Source organism: Nyctereutes procyonoides, unplaced genomic scaffold (assembly GCF_905146905.1).
Source record: "Nyctereutes procyonoides isolate TBG_1078 unplaced genomic scaffold, NYPRO_anot_genome, whole genome shotgun sequence".
Classification (NCBI taxonomy): domain Eukaryota; kingdom Metazoa; phylum Chordata; class Mammalia; order Carnivora; family Canidae; genus Nyctereutes; species Nyctereutes procyonoides.
This window is the reverse complement of record NW_026575020.1, coordinates 7,200,174-7,214,922: the sequence shown is the minus strand read 5'-3', so window position 1 is coordinate 7,214,922 and position 14,749 is coordinate 7,200,174. Positions and strand designations below refer to the sequence as shown.

At 42.4% G+C, this 14,749-nt stretch overlaps 2 protein-coding genes across 2 annotated transcripts in view; both read right to left on the bottom strand.

The window, feature by feature from the left end:
- The window catches only part of B4GALNT2 (beta-1,4-N-acetyl-galactosaminyltransferase 2), a 32,088-nt gene extending 28,642 nt beyond the window's left edge, over nucleotides 1–3,446 (bottom strand). Inside the window, exon 1 of the mRNA XM_055330120.1 lies at nucleotides 3,421–3,446. Coding sequence (XP_055186095.1) covers nucleotides 3,421–3,446 — 26 coding nt within the window. The remainder of the gene's footprint in view (nucleotides 1–3,420) is intronic.
- A 1,159-nt stretch (nucleotides 3,447–4,605) lies between these two features.
- Nucleotides 4,606–5,797, bottom strand: LOC129512059 (prohibitin 1-like). Its single transcript, XM_055329321.1, has 2 exons — nucleotides 5,357–5,797; nucleotides 4,606–5,191 (listed from the first exon to the last, which is right to left on the bottom strand). Exons 1-2 carry the CDS (start codon nucleotides 5,747–5,749, stop codon nucleotides 4,766–4,768), a joined length of 819 nt encoding a protein of 272 aa, XP_055185296.1. The 5' UTR covers nucleotides 5,750–5,797; the 3' UTR covers nucleotides 4,606–4,765.
- Between the last annotated feature and the right edge of the window lie 8,952 nt (nucleotides 5,798–14,749).

Sequence of the window (14,749 nt, the reverse complement as noted above, 5' to 3'; positions counted from 1 at the left end):
CTATTCTCAATTTGTTAAACATCCCTCATTTAAGAAAGGACCCAGAAGAATGACACCACCACTAACTACCCCTACATTGTTTTTTAAGATTTTATTTATTTATTTATTCATGAGAGAGAGAGAGAGAGAGAGAGAGAGAGAGAGGCAGAGACACAGGCAGAGAGAGAAGCAGGCTCCATGCAGGGAGCCCGATGTGGGACTCGATCCCGGGTCTCCAGGATCAGGCCCTGGGTGGAAGGCAGCACTAAACCGCTGAGCCACCCGGGCTGCCCTACCCCTACATTTAACACTTAACACTTGCATCTTGATCTCTAAACATTCTTCCCCTCTAAAGGAAACCAGAGTGCCTTGGAGAAATGTCCAATTCTAGGTTTTTGGTAAGGAAAATGTAAAGTGAGTCTAGGACATCCCATAGTGCCAGAAAGAACAGGAGCTATCTAAGGACCACAGTCATGTTCAGAGGAATACGAGCCAGTTTGAAGTCTTCTACCAGCCATTTTTGGGACAACTGAGGCATCCACAAGAATAATGGCTGTAATTAACTATAACACATTGAATAAAATAAAATCTGGGGCACCTGGGTGACACAGTTAGTCAAACGACCAACTTTTTTGATGAACCAAGTCATTATCTCATGTTCATGACATTGAGCCCCACATCATTTTCCACATATTCCACTCAGCGTGGAGTCTGCTTGGGATTCTCTCTCCCTCTCCCTCTGCCTCTCCCACTTGTTCTCTCTCTTTCTTTCAAAATCAAATCAAATTAAATCCATGAATCTAATGATACTTCAAAGGAAAAATTTAAGAGGTACATTTTTTAAAAAGATTTTTATGTATTTAATTGAGAGAGAGAGAGAGAGAGAGAGTAGAGGCAGAAGGAGAGAATCTCAAGCAGACTCCCCACTGAGTGTGGAGCCTGATGCAGGGCTCAATCTCATGACCCTGAGATCATGACCTGAGCTGAAACCAAGAATCTGACACTTAATTAACTGAGCCACCCAGGAGCCCCAAGAGGTGCATTTTTAATTATAGAAAAATTCCAGGCAGATACAGAAAATAAAGAAAATAGTGAAATGAAGCTCCAGGTACACATCACCCATCTTCCACTCATGGACAAAATGGATTTTTTAAAAAGATTTTATTTATGGGACACCATAAATAAACTCAGCAGTTGAGTATCTGTCTTTGGCTGGAGGGCCTGATCCCGGGATCCAGGGATCGAGTCCTGCACTGGGCTCCTCATGGGGATCCCGCTTCTCCCTCTGCATCTCTGCTTCTCTCTCTATGTCTCTTATGAACAACAACAACAACAACAAAAATCTAAAAAAAAAGAAAAAAAGAAAAAGCTTCTTTTGTGAGCTCACAGTAGCAGCAGCCAAGAATAACAATCTTTCATACACATGTCTACCAACTCTCTTTGTGGTTGTCCTCCAGAAAATGGATGCTTCTGGATTCTTGTAAGTTCCAATTCATTCACTTGTGCCAAGGCTGGTTTGTGACTTTCTCTGGTCCTTTTTTGAGCCTTTACTTCTCTGGCTTGTCCCCCAGGTGTACCAATTCCAATAATAAATTTCTCATTCTCTAATATTCATAGTAGTTCTGTTTCCTTGACTGAGGCTTGGTGGATACAGAATTTCTTCCAAACATCACCCCTGCCACACATGCACACAATACTGTTATCACAACTAAACATTGAACATTCTTTAATACTATCAAATGTCCACAGGGTTTGTTTGTTTGTTTGTTTAGATTTTATTTATTTATTCATGAGAGACACACACAGAGAGGCAGAGACATAGGAAGAGGGCGGAGAAGCAGGCTCCATGCAGGGAGCCTGATGTGGGACTATATCCTGGGACTCCTGGATCATGCCCTGAGCAGAAGGCAGATACTCAACTGCTGAGCCACCCAGGTGTTCCTGTCCACAGGGTTTAAATCTCCCCATTGCCTTTTTTTTTTTTAAGGATAAAATCAAGATCCAAAGAAGGTCCATACATTGACTGACATGTCTCCTGCTTAGGAGACCTTTTATTTTTATTTTATTTTTTATTTTTTTATTTTTTATTTATGATAGTCACAGAGAGAGAGAGAGAGAGAGAGAGAGGCAGAGACACAGGCAGAGGGAGAAGCAGGCTCCATGCACCGGGAGCCCGACGTGGGATTCGATCCCGGGTCTCCAGGATCGCGCCCCGGGCCAAAGGCAGGCGCCAAACCGCTGCGCCACCCAGGGATCCCAGGAGACCTTTTAATACATAGGTTTCCCTGCCTTTTATTTTTCTTCCAACTTAACTCGTTGAAGAATCCGTGTTGTTTATCCTATACAATCTAGGTTTTCCATAACTGAATTTATCAGGCCCCTGGAGTCATGTTCCTTTGTCCCCTCTATTTTCTATAAATCTGTAGTTAGATCAAGAGGCTTGTCAGATTCCAGCTTGCCTTTCTGAGAAAATTACTTCATAGGTAGGTGATGGTGTGTGCCCCTCCATCAAAGAGGCAGGGCACAGAATATCTCATCATCTCTTTTTGGGGGGATATTAGCAGCCATTCAATGATGATTGCCTGACTTAGTGGTTCTTGATCTTTTTGCTCTTAGGACTACTTTACCATTTTATTTATTTATTTATTTATTTATTTATTTATTTATTTATTTATAAGATTTTATTTATTCATGACAGAGAGAGAGGCAGAGACGCAGGCAGAGAGAGAAACAGGCTCCCTGCAGGGAGCCCGATGTGGGACTCAATCCCAGGATCCCAGGATCACGACCTGAGCCAAAGGCAGATGTTCAACCCCTGAGCCACTCAGGTACCCCTCCACTGCATTTATTTGAGAGAGAGAGAGAGAGAGAGAGAGAGAGAGAGCACCATTGGGGGGAAGGGCAAAGGGAGAAAGAGAATCCCAAGTAGATGCTGTGCTGAGTGCAGAGTCCAACATGGAGCTGGATCTCACACTCTGAGATCACCAGCTAAGCCAAAATCAAAAGTCAGACGCTCTACTGAATGATCCACCCGGGTGCCCCCACTTCACAATTTTAAAAATTCCTAAGGACCCCAAGAGCTTTGTTTCTGTGGTTTCATCTATCAATGCTTACCACTTTGGAAATTAAATTAGAAAAATTTTTAAGTATTTACTCACTTAAAAAAAAACGAACAAAAAAAAAAGTATTTACTCACTTAACAGAATAATGAACCAAATACATGTTAACATATTTTTGCAAAAAACTACATTTTTCAAAACAAAAAGAAGTGATAAGTATAACAATTTAAGATTTTTGCATATCTTTGTAATGTCTAGCTTAATAGAAGAAAAATGAATTCTCATTATTTGTTTTTGCATTCAATGTTATACGTTGTTGGTTGGAGTATATGAAGGAAATACAGCCTCAGATATGTAGTTGGAAAAGAGAGAAATATTTTACTTTTTCAGATAATTGTGGCTATTCATCTCGATACACACCAAAAATCAAGACCAAAAATCCAGACGTTTCTCAAAAGGTTAGTAATCATGATGTGGAACTTGAAACCGTATCAGTGATTGTTTTGTGCTCTGTTACATTAAAATCCATTGATCTAACTTGCACTTTGAATCGATCTTTTACTCACGTATGATTTTATAGCATTGTGCATTAGTCATATGGAAAATATTGGTGCTCTGAGTTATGCTGGGTCTTCCAAATGTTAATGCATTTCATTATGCAATGTCAAGAATCCACATTCATTAATATCAACACCAACCTCATTGGAGAAGTCTCTACATGTTGAGAAGCTGTCAAGCTCATTGAAACGGAAAGAAGTACAAAGTTCTAATTTTTTAATTAAAATTTTCTATTTTTTAAAAAAATTTTTTTTCTATTTTTAATAATTGTTGGCTCCGGGTAGAAGGTGTATGAGTACTCATGGTAACTTTCTTTTTTTTTTTTTTTTAAAGATTTTATTAGTTTATTCATGAGAGACAGAGAGAGAGAGAGAGAGAGAGAGAGAGAGGGAGGGAGAGGCAGAGACACAGGCAGAGGGAGAAGCAGGGAACCCAATATGGGACTTGATCCCGGGGCTCCAGGATCACACCCTGAGCTGAAGGCAGACACTCAACCATTGAGCCACTCAGGCATTCCCTCATGGTAACTTTCTTCAAGTTTTCTTCAGTTGACAATTCTAAAAATAAGAGTTTGGGATTTATAAACGAAAACTCCTCAGGTAAGGAGTACCTGGGTGGCTCAGTTGGTTGAGTCTGGTTCTCGGTTTCAGCTCAGGTCATGATCTCAGGGTCCTGGGATTGAGCCCAAGTTGGGCTCTGTGTTCAGCATGGAATCTGCTGGAGGTTCTCTCACTTCTGCTCCCTCTGCTCCTCCCCATCCTCCACATACACACATGCTCTCCCTCAAAATAAAATAAAATCTGGGCAGCCCGGGTGGCTCAGCAGTTTAGCGCCGCCTTCAGCCCAGGTCCTGATCCTGGAGACCCAGGATCGAGTCCCACGTCGGGCTCCCTGCATGGAGCCTGCTTCTCCCTCTGCCTGTGTCTCTGCCTCTCTCTCTGTGTGTGTGTCTCTCATGAATAAATAAAATCTTTAAAAAATAGGTTTTTTTTTTGTTTTTGTTTGTTTGTTTGTTTGTTTTAGAGATCTGAAGTGATTTCACTTTTATTTCCTTCACTTTAAGCCAATCATGAAATCTCACAGTGATTTCTGGGGTGGGGGCAGAAGGATGGTGGTATAAAGAGTCGTCAGGGCTGTGGGGGCCCGAGGACGGGCAGGCCAGGCAGGGCTCACTGAGGCAGCTGCAGGAGCACAGACTGCCCAGCCGGCAGGTGGGTGATGTTCCGAGAGCGTGAGAGCTGGTACGCGATGTCCTCTGCAGCCTCCAGCTTGCGCAGCTCGATGAGGCCGTCGCCTGCTGTGGCGAGCGAGTTGGCAATCAGCTCAGCAGCCTTGGAGTCGCCCTCGGCGGAGATGATGGCCGCCTTCTCCTGCTGCTCAGCCTTTTCCACCACAAATCTGGCTCTCTCTGCTTCCTGCTGAGCCACCTGTTTGGCTTCTACTGCTTCTGTGAACTCCTTCCCGAAGGTCAGATGCATCAAAGACACGTCATCCAGGATGAGCCCAAAGGTTGCTGCTCGCTCTGTAAGGTCATCGCTCACCTGTCTGGAGACCAGCTCTCTCTGGGTGATCAGTTCTCCAGCATCAAAGCGAGCCTGGTTCCAAAGAAGGGCAGAGGAGCCAGTCAGGATGATGACGAAGCCGAAAGGCCAGGAAAAGTACTGCATGACACATGCCAACCTACCCACTGCCACACTCTTCCTGCCACCTATCTCTTAGGGTCTGGGCTCTAGGCTCCAGGCTGAGGCCCTGTCACTCACCACCACCGACTTGAGGATCTCTGTAGTGATAGACGGTAGCACCGGCTCATCATAGTCCTCCCCAATGCTGGTGAAGATGCGAGGAAGCTGGCTGGCGACTGGTCGGAAAAGGATGCGCAGGGTGATGTTGACATTCTGTAAATCTTCGCTACCAGTGATTACTGGTACATTACGTGGTCGAGAGCAGCAATCAAAGATAATAGGTTTCTGTACCCAAGGGATGAGAAAGTGAGTCCCTTCTCCTACCACAATGTCCTGTACTCCACGGAACCGGTCAAAGATGACAGCTCTGTGGCCAGCATCCACATTATACAAGGCAGAGTTCACCACTCCTCCTGCAACAGCTAAGGCCGGGCTGCACTTGCCAATGGACCCAAACACTTTGACAGCCATATCTCCTTCTGCTGGACCCACTCATACCTGCTTCCACTCTGACCTCCACATGAATTCCCCAGCCTAAATAAAGTCTTTTAAAAAATATTTTTAAAAATTCCTCAGGTAAAAATAAGTGGCTCCTTTAAGAACAGATGTATCCTTTCTTAACATGGTACAGATTTACATTTCATTTTTTTGGATTTTTATTTTATTTTATTTTATTTTAAGTAGACTCCATGCCCAACTTGGGATTTGAACTCATGACCTTAAGATCAGGACCTAAGCTGAGATCAAGAGTAGGATGTTGGGATCCCTGGGTGGCGCAGCGGTTTGGCGCCTGCCTTTGGCCCAGGGCGCGATCCTGGAGACCCGGGATCGAATCCCACATCGGGCTCCCGGTGCATGGAGCCTGCTTCTCCCTCTGCCTATGTCTCTGCCTCTCTCTCTTTCTCTCTCTGTGACTATCATAAATAAATAAAAATTAAAAAAAAAAGAGTAGGATGTTTATCCAACTGACACACCCAGGTGTTCCAAGATTTACATTTCAAACAAAAAATCAGTAAATGTTTAATGGTGAAACACTGGAAAATTCTACTATAGCTAGGCACAAGATAAGAGTACCTACTGCTGGGGCACCTGGGTGGCTCAGCCAGTTGAGCATCTGTCTTTGGCTCAGGTCATGATCCTGGGATCTTGGGATCCAGCCCCATGTTGGGCTCTCTGCTCAGCAGGAAGTCTGCTTCTCCCTCCCTCTGCCTCTCTGCTCACTCATGTTCTCTCTCTCTCTCTCAAATAAATAAAATCTTTTTTAAAAAAGAATATCCACTGCTATTATTTAACATTGTTATGAAAGTCCTAATCAGCACAGTAAGATTAGCTTATGGGTGATGTGTGACAGAAAGGGAAATAAAAGTATCATTATTTACAGATGAAATAATTGCATACTTGAAAAACTACAATGTATTAAATGAAAAACTATTGGAAATGGTGAGATTGTAGTAGGTTGCAGGTAGCTAGGTGCAAAATAAATATTTCTCAAAAATAATAATTAGAGGGGCACCTGGCTGGCTCAGTTGGTAGAGTGTGCAACTCTTGATTTGGGGATTGTAAATTCAATCCCCACAATAGGTGTAGAGATTACTTAAAAATAAAATCTTTTAAAGAAAAAAATTAATAAAGGGATACCGGGGTGGCTCAGCAGTTGAGCATCTGCCTTCAGCTCACGGCATGATCTGGGATCTGGGATGGAGTCCCACATCGGGCTCCTCACATGGAGCCTGATTCTCTCTCTGCCTATGTCTCTGCCTCTCTCTCTCTCTGTGTGTGTGTCTCTCATGAATAAATAAATAAAAATCTTTTTAAAAAGTTAATAAAAAATAAAAATAATTATTGTAGTTATCATCTAATGACCGACCACTCACTATGTTCTAAACCTCTGCCGAGAGCTTTGTGTGCATTATCGCACTTAATTCGCAGAACAACATAATGAGAGAGGTTGCATTACTCCACCCAGTGCCTAGCTGAGGCTGCAAGAGGAAAAGTAACTTTTTTTTTTTAAAGATTTTATGTATTTATTCACGAGAGACACAGAGACACAGGTAGAGGGAGAAGCAGGCTCCACGTGGGGAGCCCGATGTGGGACTCGATCCCGGGATCCCAGGAGCACACCCCAGGCCAAAGGCAGATGCCCAACTGCTGAGCCACCCAGGCGTCCCAGGAAAAGTAACTTGTGTAATCAGTGATGGATGCAGGAAACCAGACCACACTTCTAAAAGCTACACTAAGCAGTTTTCTAAATGCCAGTGACAATGGGTCAAACATAATGAAAGAAGAGATCTGGTTCCAATTAACAACATGAAAGTATAGAATACCCAGGCAAAGACGTGTGAGACCAGATATGGCAAAGACTCTGAAGGTGGCCCATGCGATCCTGGTCTCCTGGTCCTATCTGGATACTTGGGAAAATCCTGAAATCATGCAATCTTGAGTTGTGAATCTTCTTTAAATCTATTCCCATGCCAGAATCTTATCAACAACTAAGACAAAAAAAAATGTTTTAATATTTTTATTTTTAAGTCATCTCTACACCCAACATGGGGCTGAAACCCATAAATGCCCAGATCAACAGTCATATGCTCTACCAACTGACCAGCTAGGCAGCCTAACATCCAAAAAATATAGAGAGGTTAAGTACCAAAATACCCAGCACAATACTTATATATTTTTAGTGTCTTATAGATTAAAATCTCAGGAACCATGAACACTGTCATCTGATGTGAACACTCTCATCCGTCAGCTTTATGCAACCGCTGATTTTTGTTGGATTTTAACCAAGTCTTACAGTGATTTTTTTTTTTTTTTTTTTGCCTTTCTATAAATCTCATTTTGTGCTATAATAGAAAACCTCCATTTGGGGCACTGAGTGGCTCAGTTGGTAAAGTGTCTGCCTTGGGCTCAGGTCATGATCTCTGGGTCCTGGGATCAAGCCCCAGGTCTGGCTCCCTTCTCAGCAGGGAGTCTACTTCTCCCTCTCCCTCTGCCCTTCCCCCTGCTTGTGCTCTCTCTCAAATAAATAAATAAAAATCTTAAAAAAAAAAAAAGAAAACCTCCATTTGGAAACTCTGCATTGTAAAGAAGCACAACTGTAAAGTCTTCAGAAAAAAGTTGTACAATTCATTGATTGTTTGCATATGGTGTGCAATTTAACTGCGAAAGCCTGAAAACAAATGAGAGGGCTCTTCATATTTTTAATAAAAGGTTGTTTTTGTCTTGTGCAGAACATGTAGAATATATCCTTTAACTTAGTAACTATTTTTTAAAAGGCAGTGATACTTTGTTGTTGAAACTAAAACAAATTTTAAATTATAAAATTTCTGAACTCATAATTTTTATATACCTATCAGTTGTTCACCACTTTTTTTAAAGTGTGATTTTTTTTCTTTTCTTCCCAATCTCTCCTTTAAAAAAAAGGAAGTGAGTTTCTACCAATGAATTGAGCAGAAGTCTAATATATAACAGGTTTCCCCCACTCTTTGAAACTAGAGTGATCCTATGAGACCTTTTATAAGGCTTTGAAATGGTACAAAGCAAAGAGGCAATTACCATGAATTTATACGGAAAAATTTTCAGTGTTCTCAGATCTCCAAACTACACTTAGGCTTTTTTGATACCTTAGGAACATCTTGCTAACGGATGCACAAAAGAAATTGAGATAATACAGGTGCTCGCAGACAGTGCAAAGCTCCGTTGGCTTGATGTTGAGATGCTGAGTGTAGTTCCCAGGAAAGATGCTTGGTGGCGCCACTGTGGCTGCTCAGGGTGCGCGCCGCCTCTCTACAGAGGGCTTGCAAACCATATGGAGAGCGCTTTTTTTGCTTTTCGCCCTTTTTTTCGCTTTTCATCTTTTTTCACAAAAGCAAAAATTCTCTTTGGATTTCTTTTCGTTAACAAAAGAGTAAGTACTAATGTAGGTCTTTCATCAAAGCCAGGTAGCATAACATGAACTTGCAAAAAGCAAGAGATGGCCTGTGTATGCCTTCTGAGCTGTGTAACCTAATTTTTAGACTCTTGATAATTTGTTTTATTACGGTAATTTTTGTTTTATTACTTGATAATCCGTTTATTAAAAAATTATATACGTTAATATTAGTTCAATTATATATTTCTGTTGTCTGGGAATGTATGTTACAGTTCTTTTTTTTTTAAGATTTATTTTTATTTATGATAGATAGAGAGAGAAAGAGGCAGAGACACAGGAGGAGGGAGAAGCAGGCCCCATGCCGGGAGCCCAATGTGGGACTCGATCCCGGGACTCCAGGACCGCGCCCTGGGCCAAAGGCAGGCGCCAAACCGCTGAGCATCCCAGGGATCCCCCCCCCTTTTTTTTTTAAGATTTTATTTATCCATTCATGCAAGACAGAGGCAGAAACATAGGCAGAGGGAGAAGCAGGCTCCCTGCTGGGAGCCCGATGTGGAACTTGATCCCAGAACCCTGGGATCATGCCCTGGGCCAAAGGCAGACACTCAACCACTGAGCCACCCAGGTGCCCTATGTTACAGTTCTTTGGGAGAAATAATTTGTCTTATGTTCACCAGCTTGAAAAACCCTTGTGTGAGAGTTCAAATATCTAAATAAATATTGAAATGCATATATTTTTTAAGATTTTATTTATTCATGAGAGACAGAGAAAGAGAGAGAGAGAAAGAGAGAGAGAGAGAGAGAGAGAGAGAGAGAGGCAGAGACACAGGCAGAGAGAGAAGCAGGCTCCATGCAGGGAGCCTGATGTGGGACTTGATCCTGGGTCTCCTGGACCAGGCCACGGGCCAAAGCTTAAACCACTGAGCCACCGAGGCTGCCCTGAAATGCATATTTTTAAAGCAAATTACTGAATGGACATAATATAAACCCTTTAAAAAACTAAGACCTAGCTAGCCCTGGTGGCTCAGTGGTTTAAGCGCCGCTTCAGCCCAAGGCCTGATCCTGGAGACCCGGGATCGAGTCCCACGTCGGGCTCCCTGCATGGAGCCTGCTTCTCTCTCTGCCTGTGTCTCTGCCTCTCTCTCTTTCTCTCTCTGTGTCTCTCATGAATAAATAAGATCTTTTAAAAAAAACAAAAACCAAAAAAACTAAGACCTTATTGGATTGGATACACCCAGACTGCCCAACATGTCTTTTTTTTTTTAAGATTTTATTATTTATTTATGAGACACACAGAGAGAGAGAGAGAGAGAGAGAGAGAGAGAGAGAGAGAGAGGCAGAGACACAGGCAGTGGGAGAAGCAGGCTCCACACAGGGAGCCCGATGTGGGACTCAATCCCGGGTCTCCAGGATCATGCCCTGGGCTGAAGGTGGCATTAAACCACTGAACCACCCAGGCTGCCCACCAACATATCTATTTAAAGTGTGTAGTCACAGAGTCACAGAAAAAAAATATATGAAATGATATACACCAAGTTGTTAATTATAGTCAATGTGAATAATCAGATTATAATGAGGAATTTTTCAATCAACATGTTCTTTTTCCTTTTTTAAGATTTTATTTATTTGAGAAAGATAGAGAAAGATAGTGATGTAGGGCTCAATCCCAGGACCCTGGGATCATGACTTGAGCCGAAGGCAGACGCTTAATCGACTGAGACACCCAGGTACCACTAATCAAGATGTTCTTATATCAACATATTCCTATACTCTTACTTTTTGCAGTGATCAAGAATTAATTTTGTGGAGACGCCTGGGTAGACATACATGCAGAAAATTAGTCTTTACTTCTCTTACTCAGGTTGGGCCATGTGATCAGACCTCTCTCAACTTTGGGGTTCTGATTTACAGAACCTGGTTCCAGCTAGGGACAGCATTTGTGATGCAGTCACGAATAGGAACTGTTTGGTAGGAGATTACCAATAAAATACTAAGCAGCTGAATTTTTATCCAGTAACTACAAGTGTTCTACAATGATGCAACTACACTGTTCGTGTCCCTAACTGGGGACTGCTTAAAATTATAACCCTACGAGTCTGCTATTCTGGTTGGAGCAAATTCGAAAAACATTCAAGAAATTGCCAAATGCAATTTATGAAGTCAGTGAGAGATAAGGAAATGAGTCAGTCATCTGGATCAGCTGGTGGCAACTTGTCCCTTCAAGTCAGGTGAAATAACCTAACCCTGCCAAGCAGTGCTCCTATGCCAGGTGCAGAACTTTGGGACCATGCAGAAACTGCAGGAGTGGCCGGAGTCCTGAATCAGAAGATGGTGATACTCATTTCCCTGAGGGACTCTTGTACCTACTAACAGGGATGGTCCAGATGTCCCCATGTCTCAGCAGATGACAGAAGCCAGTTAGGATTTTCCTCTTGCCTAAGAAAGCAATCTCATCATTTCTGTTTATCACCCTAATCCCTTTGTGAACTATGACACTTTATAGCCTAGAAACATATACAAGGGGAAGAGCAAAATGCTTAAGTACGCATACAACTCTCAAAATATCTACACAGTGGAGGTACCTGGGGGGCTCAGTTGGTTAATTGTCTGCCTTCGGCTCAGGTCATGATCCCAGGGACCTGGATTAGAGCCCTGTGTCTACCTCCCTGCTGAGTAGGGAGCCTGCTTCTTCCTCTCCCTCTCCTGCCTGCTGCTCCCTCTGCTTGGGATCTCTCTCTCTGTGTCAAATAAATAAATAAATAAATAAAATCTTTAAAAAATAAAATAAAATATCTACTCTGTGAAACACCACTGAAATAAAAATAGTAATATTGGACTACTGAAATGGTTCCTAACAAATAGGAGAGTAAAGATTTAATCTTAATTCACTAATGCAAAAAACTTTAAGACACCAATTAATTAAGTGGACACAGAATATGAAAAATTGACTGACCCAAGAAGAGATATATCTACTGGCAAACACATAGGAAAATATTTGTTCTCACTGGAAGTTAATAATATTAAAATTAAAAGATAACTTTGAAATAGGATTTTATACCTATTAACAACCAAATAAGTTCTGGTGAGATTTTAGGCAAAAGTGGTATATACACACTGCTTTTGCATACCATGGTTGGGAATTTGGGGTTGCAAGTATCAGAAACCCATTCAAGTTATATACATAATAACTATGAATTACTATATACAATTGACAAAATAGAACAACACAGATTTAAACTGTGTGGGTCCACTTACATGCAGATTTTTCTCAATAAATATATTAGAAAATATTTTGGAGATCTGCCACAATTTGAAAAACTTGCAGACAAACTGTAGCTTAAAAATACCAAAAAAGTGGGATGCCTGGTTTGCTCAGTGGTTGAGCATCTGCCTTTGGCTCAGGGCGTGATCCTGGAGTCCCAGGATCGAGTCCCACATCAGGTTTCCTGCATGGAGCCTGCTTCTCCCTCTGCCTGTGTCTCTGCATCTCTCTGTGTGTCTCTCATGAATAAATAAATAAAATCTTAACAACAACAAAAAATACCAGAAGATAAAAAAGAAGAGGTTAGGTATTCTTTAAGAATACATATATAACATAATACATAGACTGTAGACATAGACACATCAACAGGAGACTACTAATACTTAAGTTTTGGGGGAGTCAAAAGAGATACGTGGATTTTTCAAGGTGCAGGAGTTATGGGCAGAGGAGTCAGTGTGCATAATCCCTGTTTTGTTTCAGGATCAACTGTAATTCTGTAGTAATAATGATTAATTGTTTCACAATATTATTAGGAGTACAAATAATATCAGCTCTATTTTCTTGAGCTCAATTAAAATTAGCTATACCCTATCCTTGCTGCAAGAGTCCGAAACCAGTCTCATGGAGTTTCCACCTCCTCTACTGGCTCATCTAAGAGCCTTACGGGCAAGAGGGCCTTCTGCCTCCAGTACGAGCAGGCTGAGCAATTCAGACCGACTTTCCCACTGTTGACAACTGGAAAAGCTGAACCAAAAGCAAAGCCAAAAACCTGTCTGCTTGAAGGACTCTCAGATGGCTACCAAGGTAGTGAATTACAGGGGGAGGATTGGACGACGGGTAATGGAGGCTAAGGAATGAGGTTGCTTTTCCTCTGATGTGTTTACCAATTCCTTTTTTTAAAATTTTTTTTAAATTTATTTATGATAGCTACAGAGAGAGAGAGAGAGGCAGAGACACAGGCAGAGGGAGAAGCAGGCTCCATGCACCGGGAGCCCGACGTGGGATTCGATCCCGGGCCTCCAGGATCGCGCCCTGGGCCAAAGGCAGGCGCCAAACCGCTGCGCCACCCAGGGATCCCCTGTTTACCAATTCCTAAGGGGGCAGCTGAGAGGCTGAGCATGCTTTTCTCAGCCTTTTATGATTAGGAGAATAAATATTAGAGCCCAAGATCCACTACTGGTGGAGGTAGGGTTGGGGTTCCCAGGAGAATCCCTTCTCTTTGCTTTGGAGCTTCAATGGACTACTCCAGGGAAAGGGGTGAAGCTGAAACAGGCTTGGCCGCTAGGCTGCCCAACATCTCTCGGGAATTGAACTGAGGCAATCACATTTTGCCAGTGCTCCCGGAGTCTAGGAGAACCAAACATAAACTGTCATTTCTGGAGGCAGCCTACATCTCAGATTATTTCCACAAGCTATTTTGTAAAGACAATATTTAGCACATATGGAGATCACATTTTTTTTAAAGATTTTATTTATTTATTCATGAGAGAAACAGAGAGAGAGGCAGAAACACAGGCAGAAGAAGCAGGCTCCATGCAGGGAGCCTGACATGGGACTCGATCCCATGTCTCCAGGATCACGCCCTGGACTAAAGCGGCACCAAACTGCTGAGCCACCCAGGCGTCCTGGAGATCACATCTTTTAAATGAGGCAACACCCACCTCAAACCAAACCAGACACGAGGCTTCAGATTTGGAATTCTCAGACATATTGTAAACTTAGTAGTATTGCAAAGCTGGAGAATTGTAAATTAATGATTTGAGTATTTCTTTTTTTTTAAAGATTTTATTTATTTATTTATTTATTTATAGAAACAGAGAGAGAGAGGCAGAGACACAGGCAGAGGGAGAAGCAGGCACCATACAGAGAGCCTGACGTGGGACTCAATCCCGGGTGTCCAGGATCACGCCCTGGGCTGCAGGTGGCGCTAAACCGCTGTGCCACTGGGGTTGCCCCCCCACCTTTTTTTTAAGATTTTTATATATTTATTCATGAAAGGCACAAAGAGAGAAGCAGAGACATAGGCTGAGAGAGAAGCAGGCTCCCTGCCCGATGTAGGACTCGATCCCAGATCCCGGGATCATGCCCTGGGCCAGAGGCAGATGCTCAATCGCTGAGCCATCCAGGGATCCCCCCGAGCATGTGACTCTTGATCTTAGGGTTGTGGGTTCAAGCCCTACGTTGGATGTAGAGATTACTTAAAAAACCAAAATCTTCCTGAAAAATAAATTACTGGAAAGAAATAAGGATATAGAGGATGCAGCAAGTATAGGAGGAGAGGATGGAGTAGAGTAATATTTGAAGAAAAGATGGTTAAAAATGTTCAAAACTAATGAGA

Excerpts from the sequence above, each read along its gene's own strand:
- LOC129512059 (XM_055329321.1), bottom strand. The coding sequence starts at position 5,749 with ATGGCTGTCAAAGTGTTTGGGTCCATTGGCAAGTGCAGCCCGGCCTTA. Across the intron at positions 5,192-5,356 it reads AGATCCTCAAGTCGGTGGTG|GCTCGCTTTGATGCTGGAGA; the intron begins GTGAGTGACAGG and ends CTTTGGAACCAG.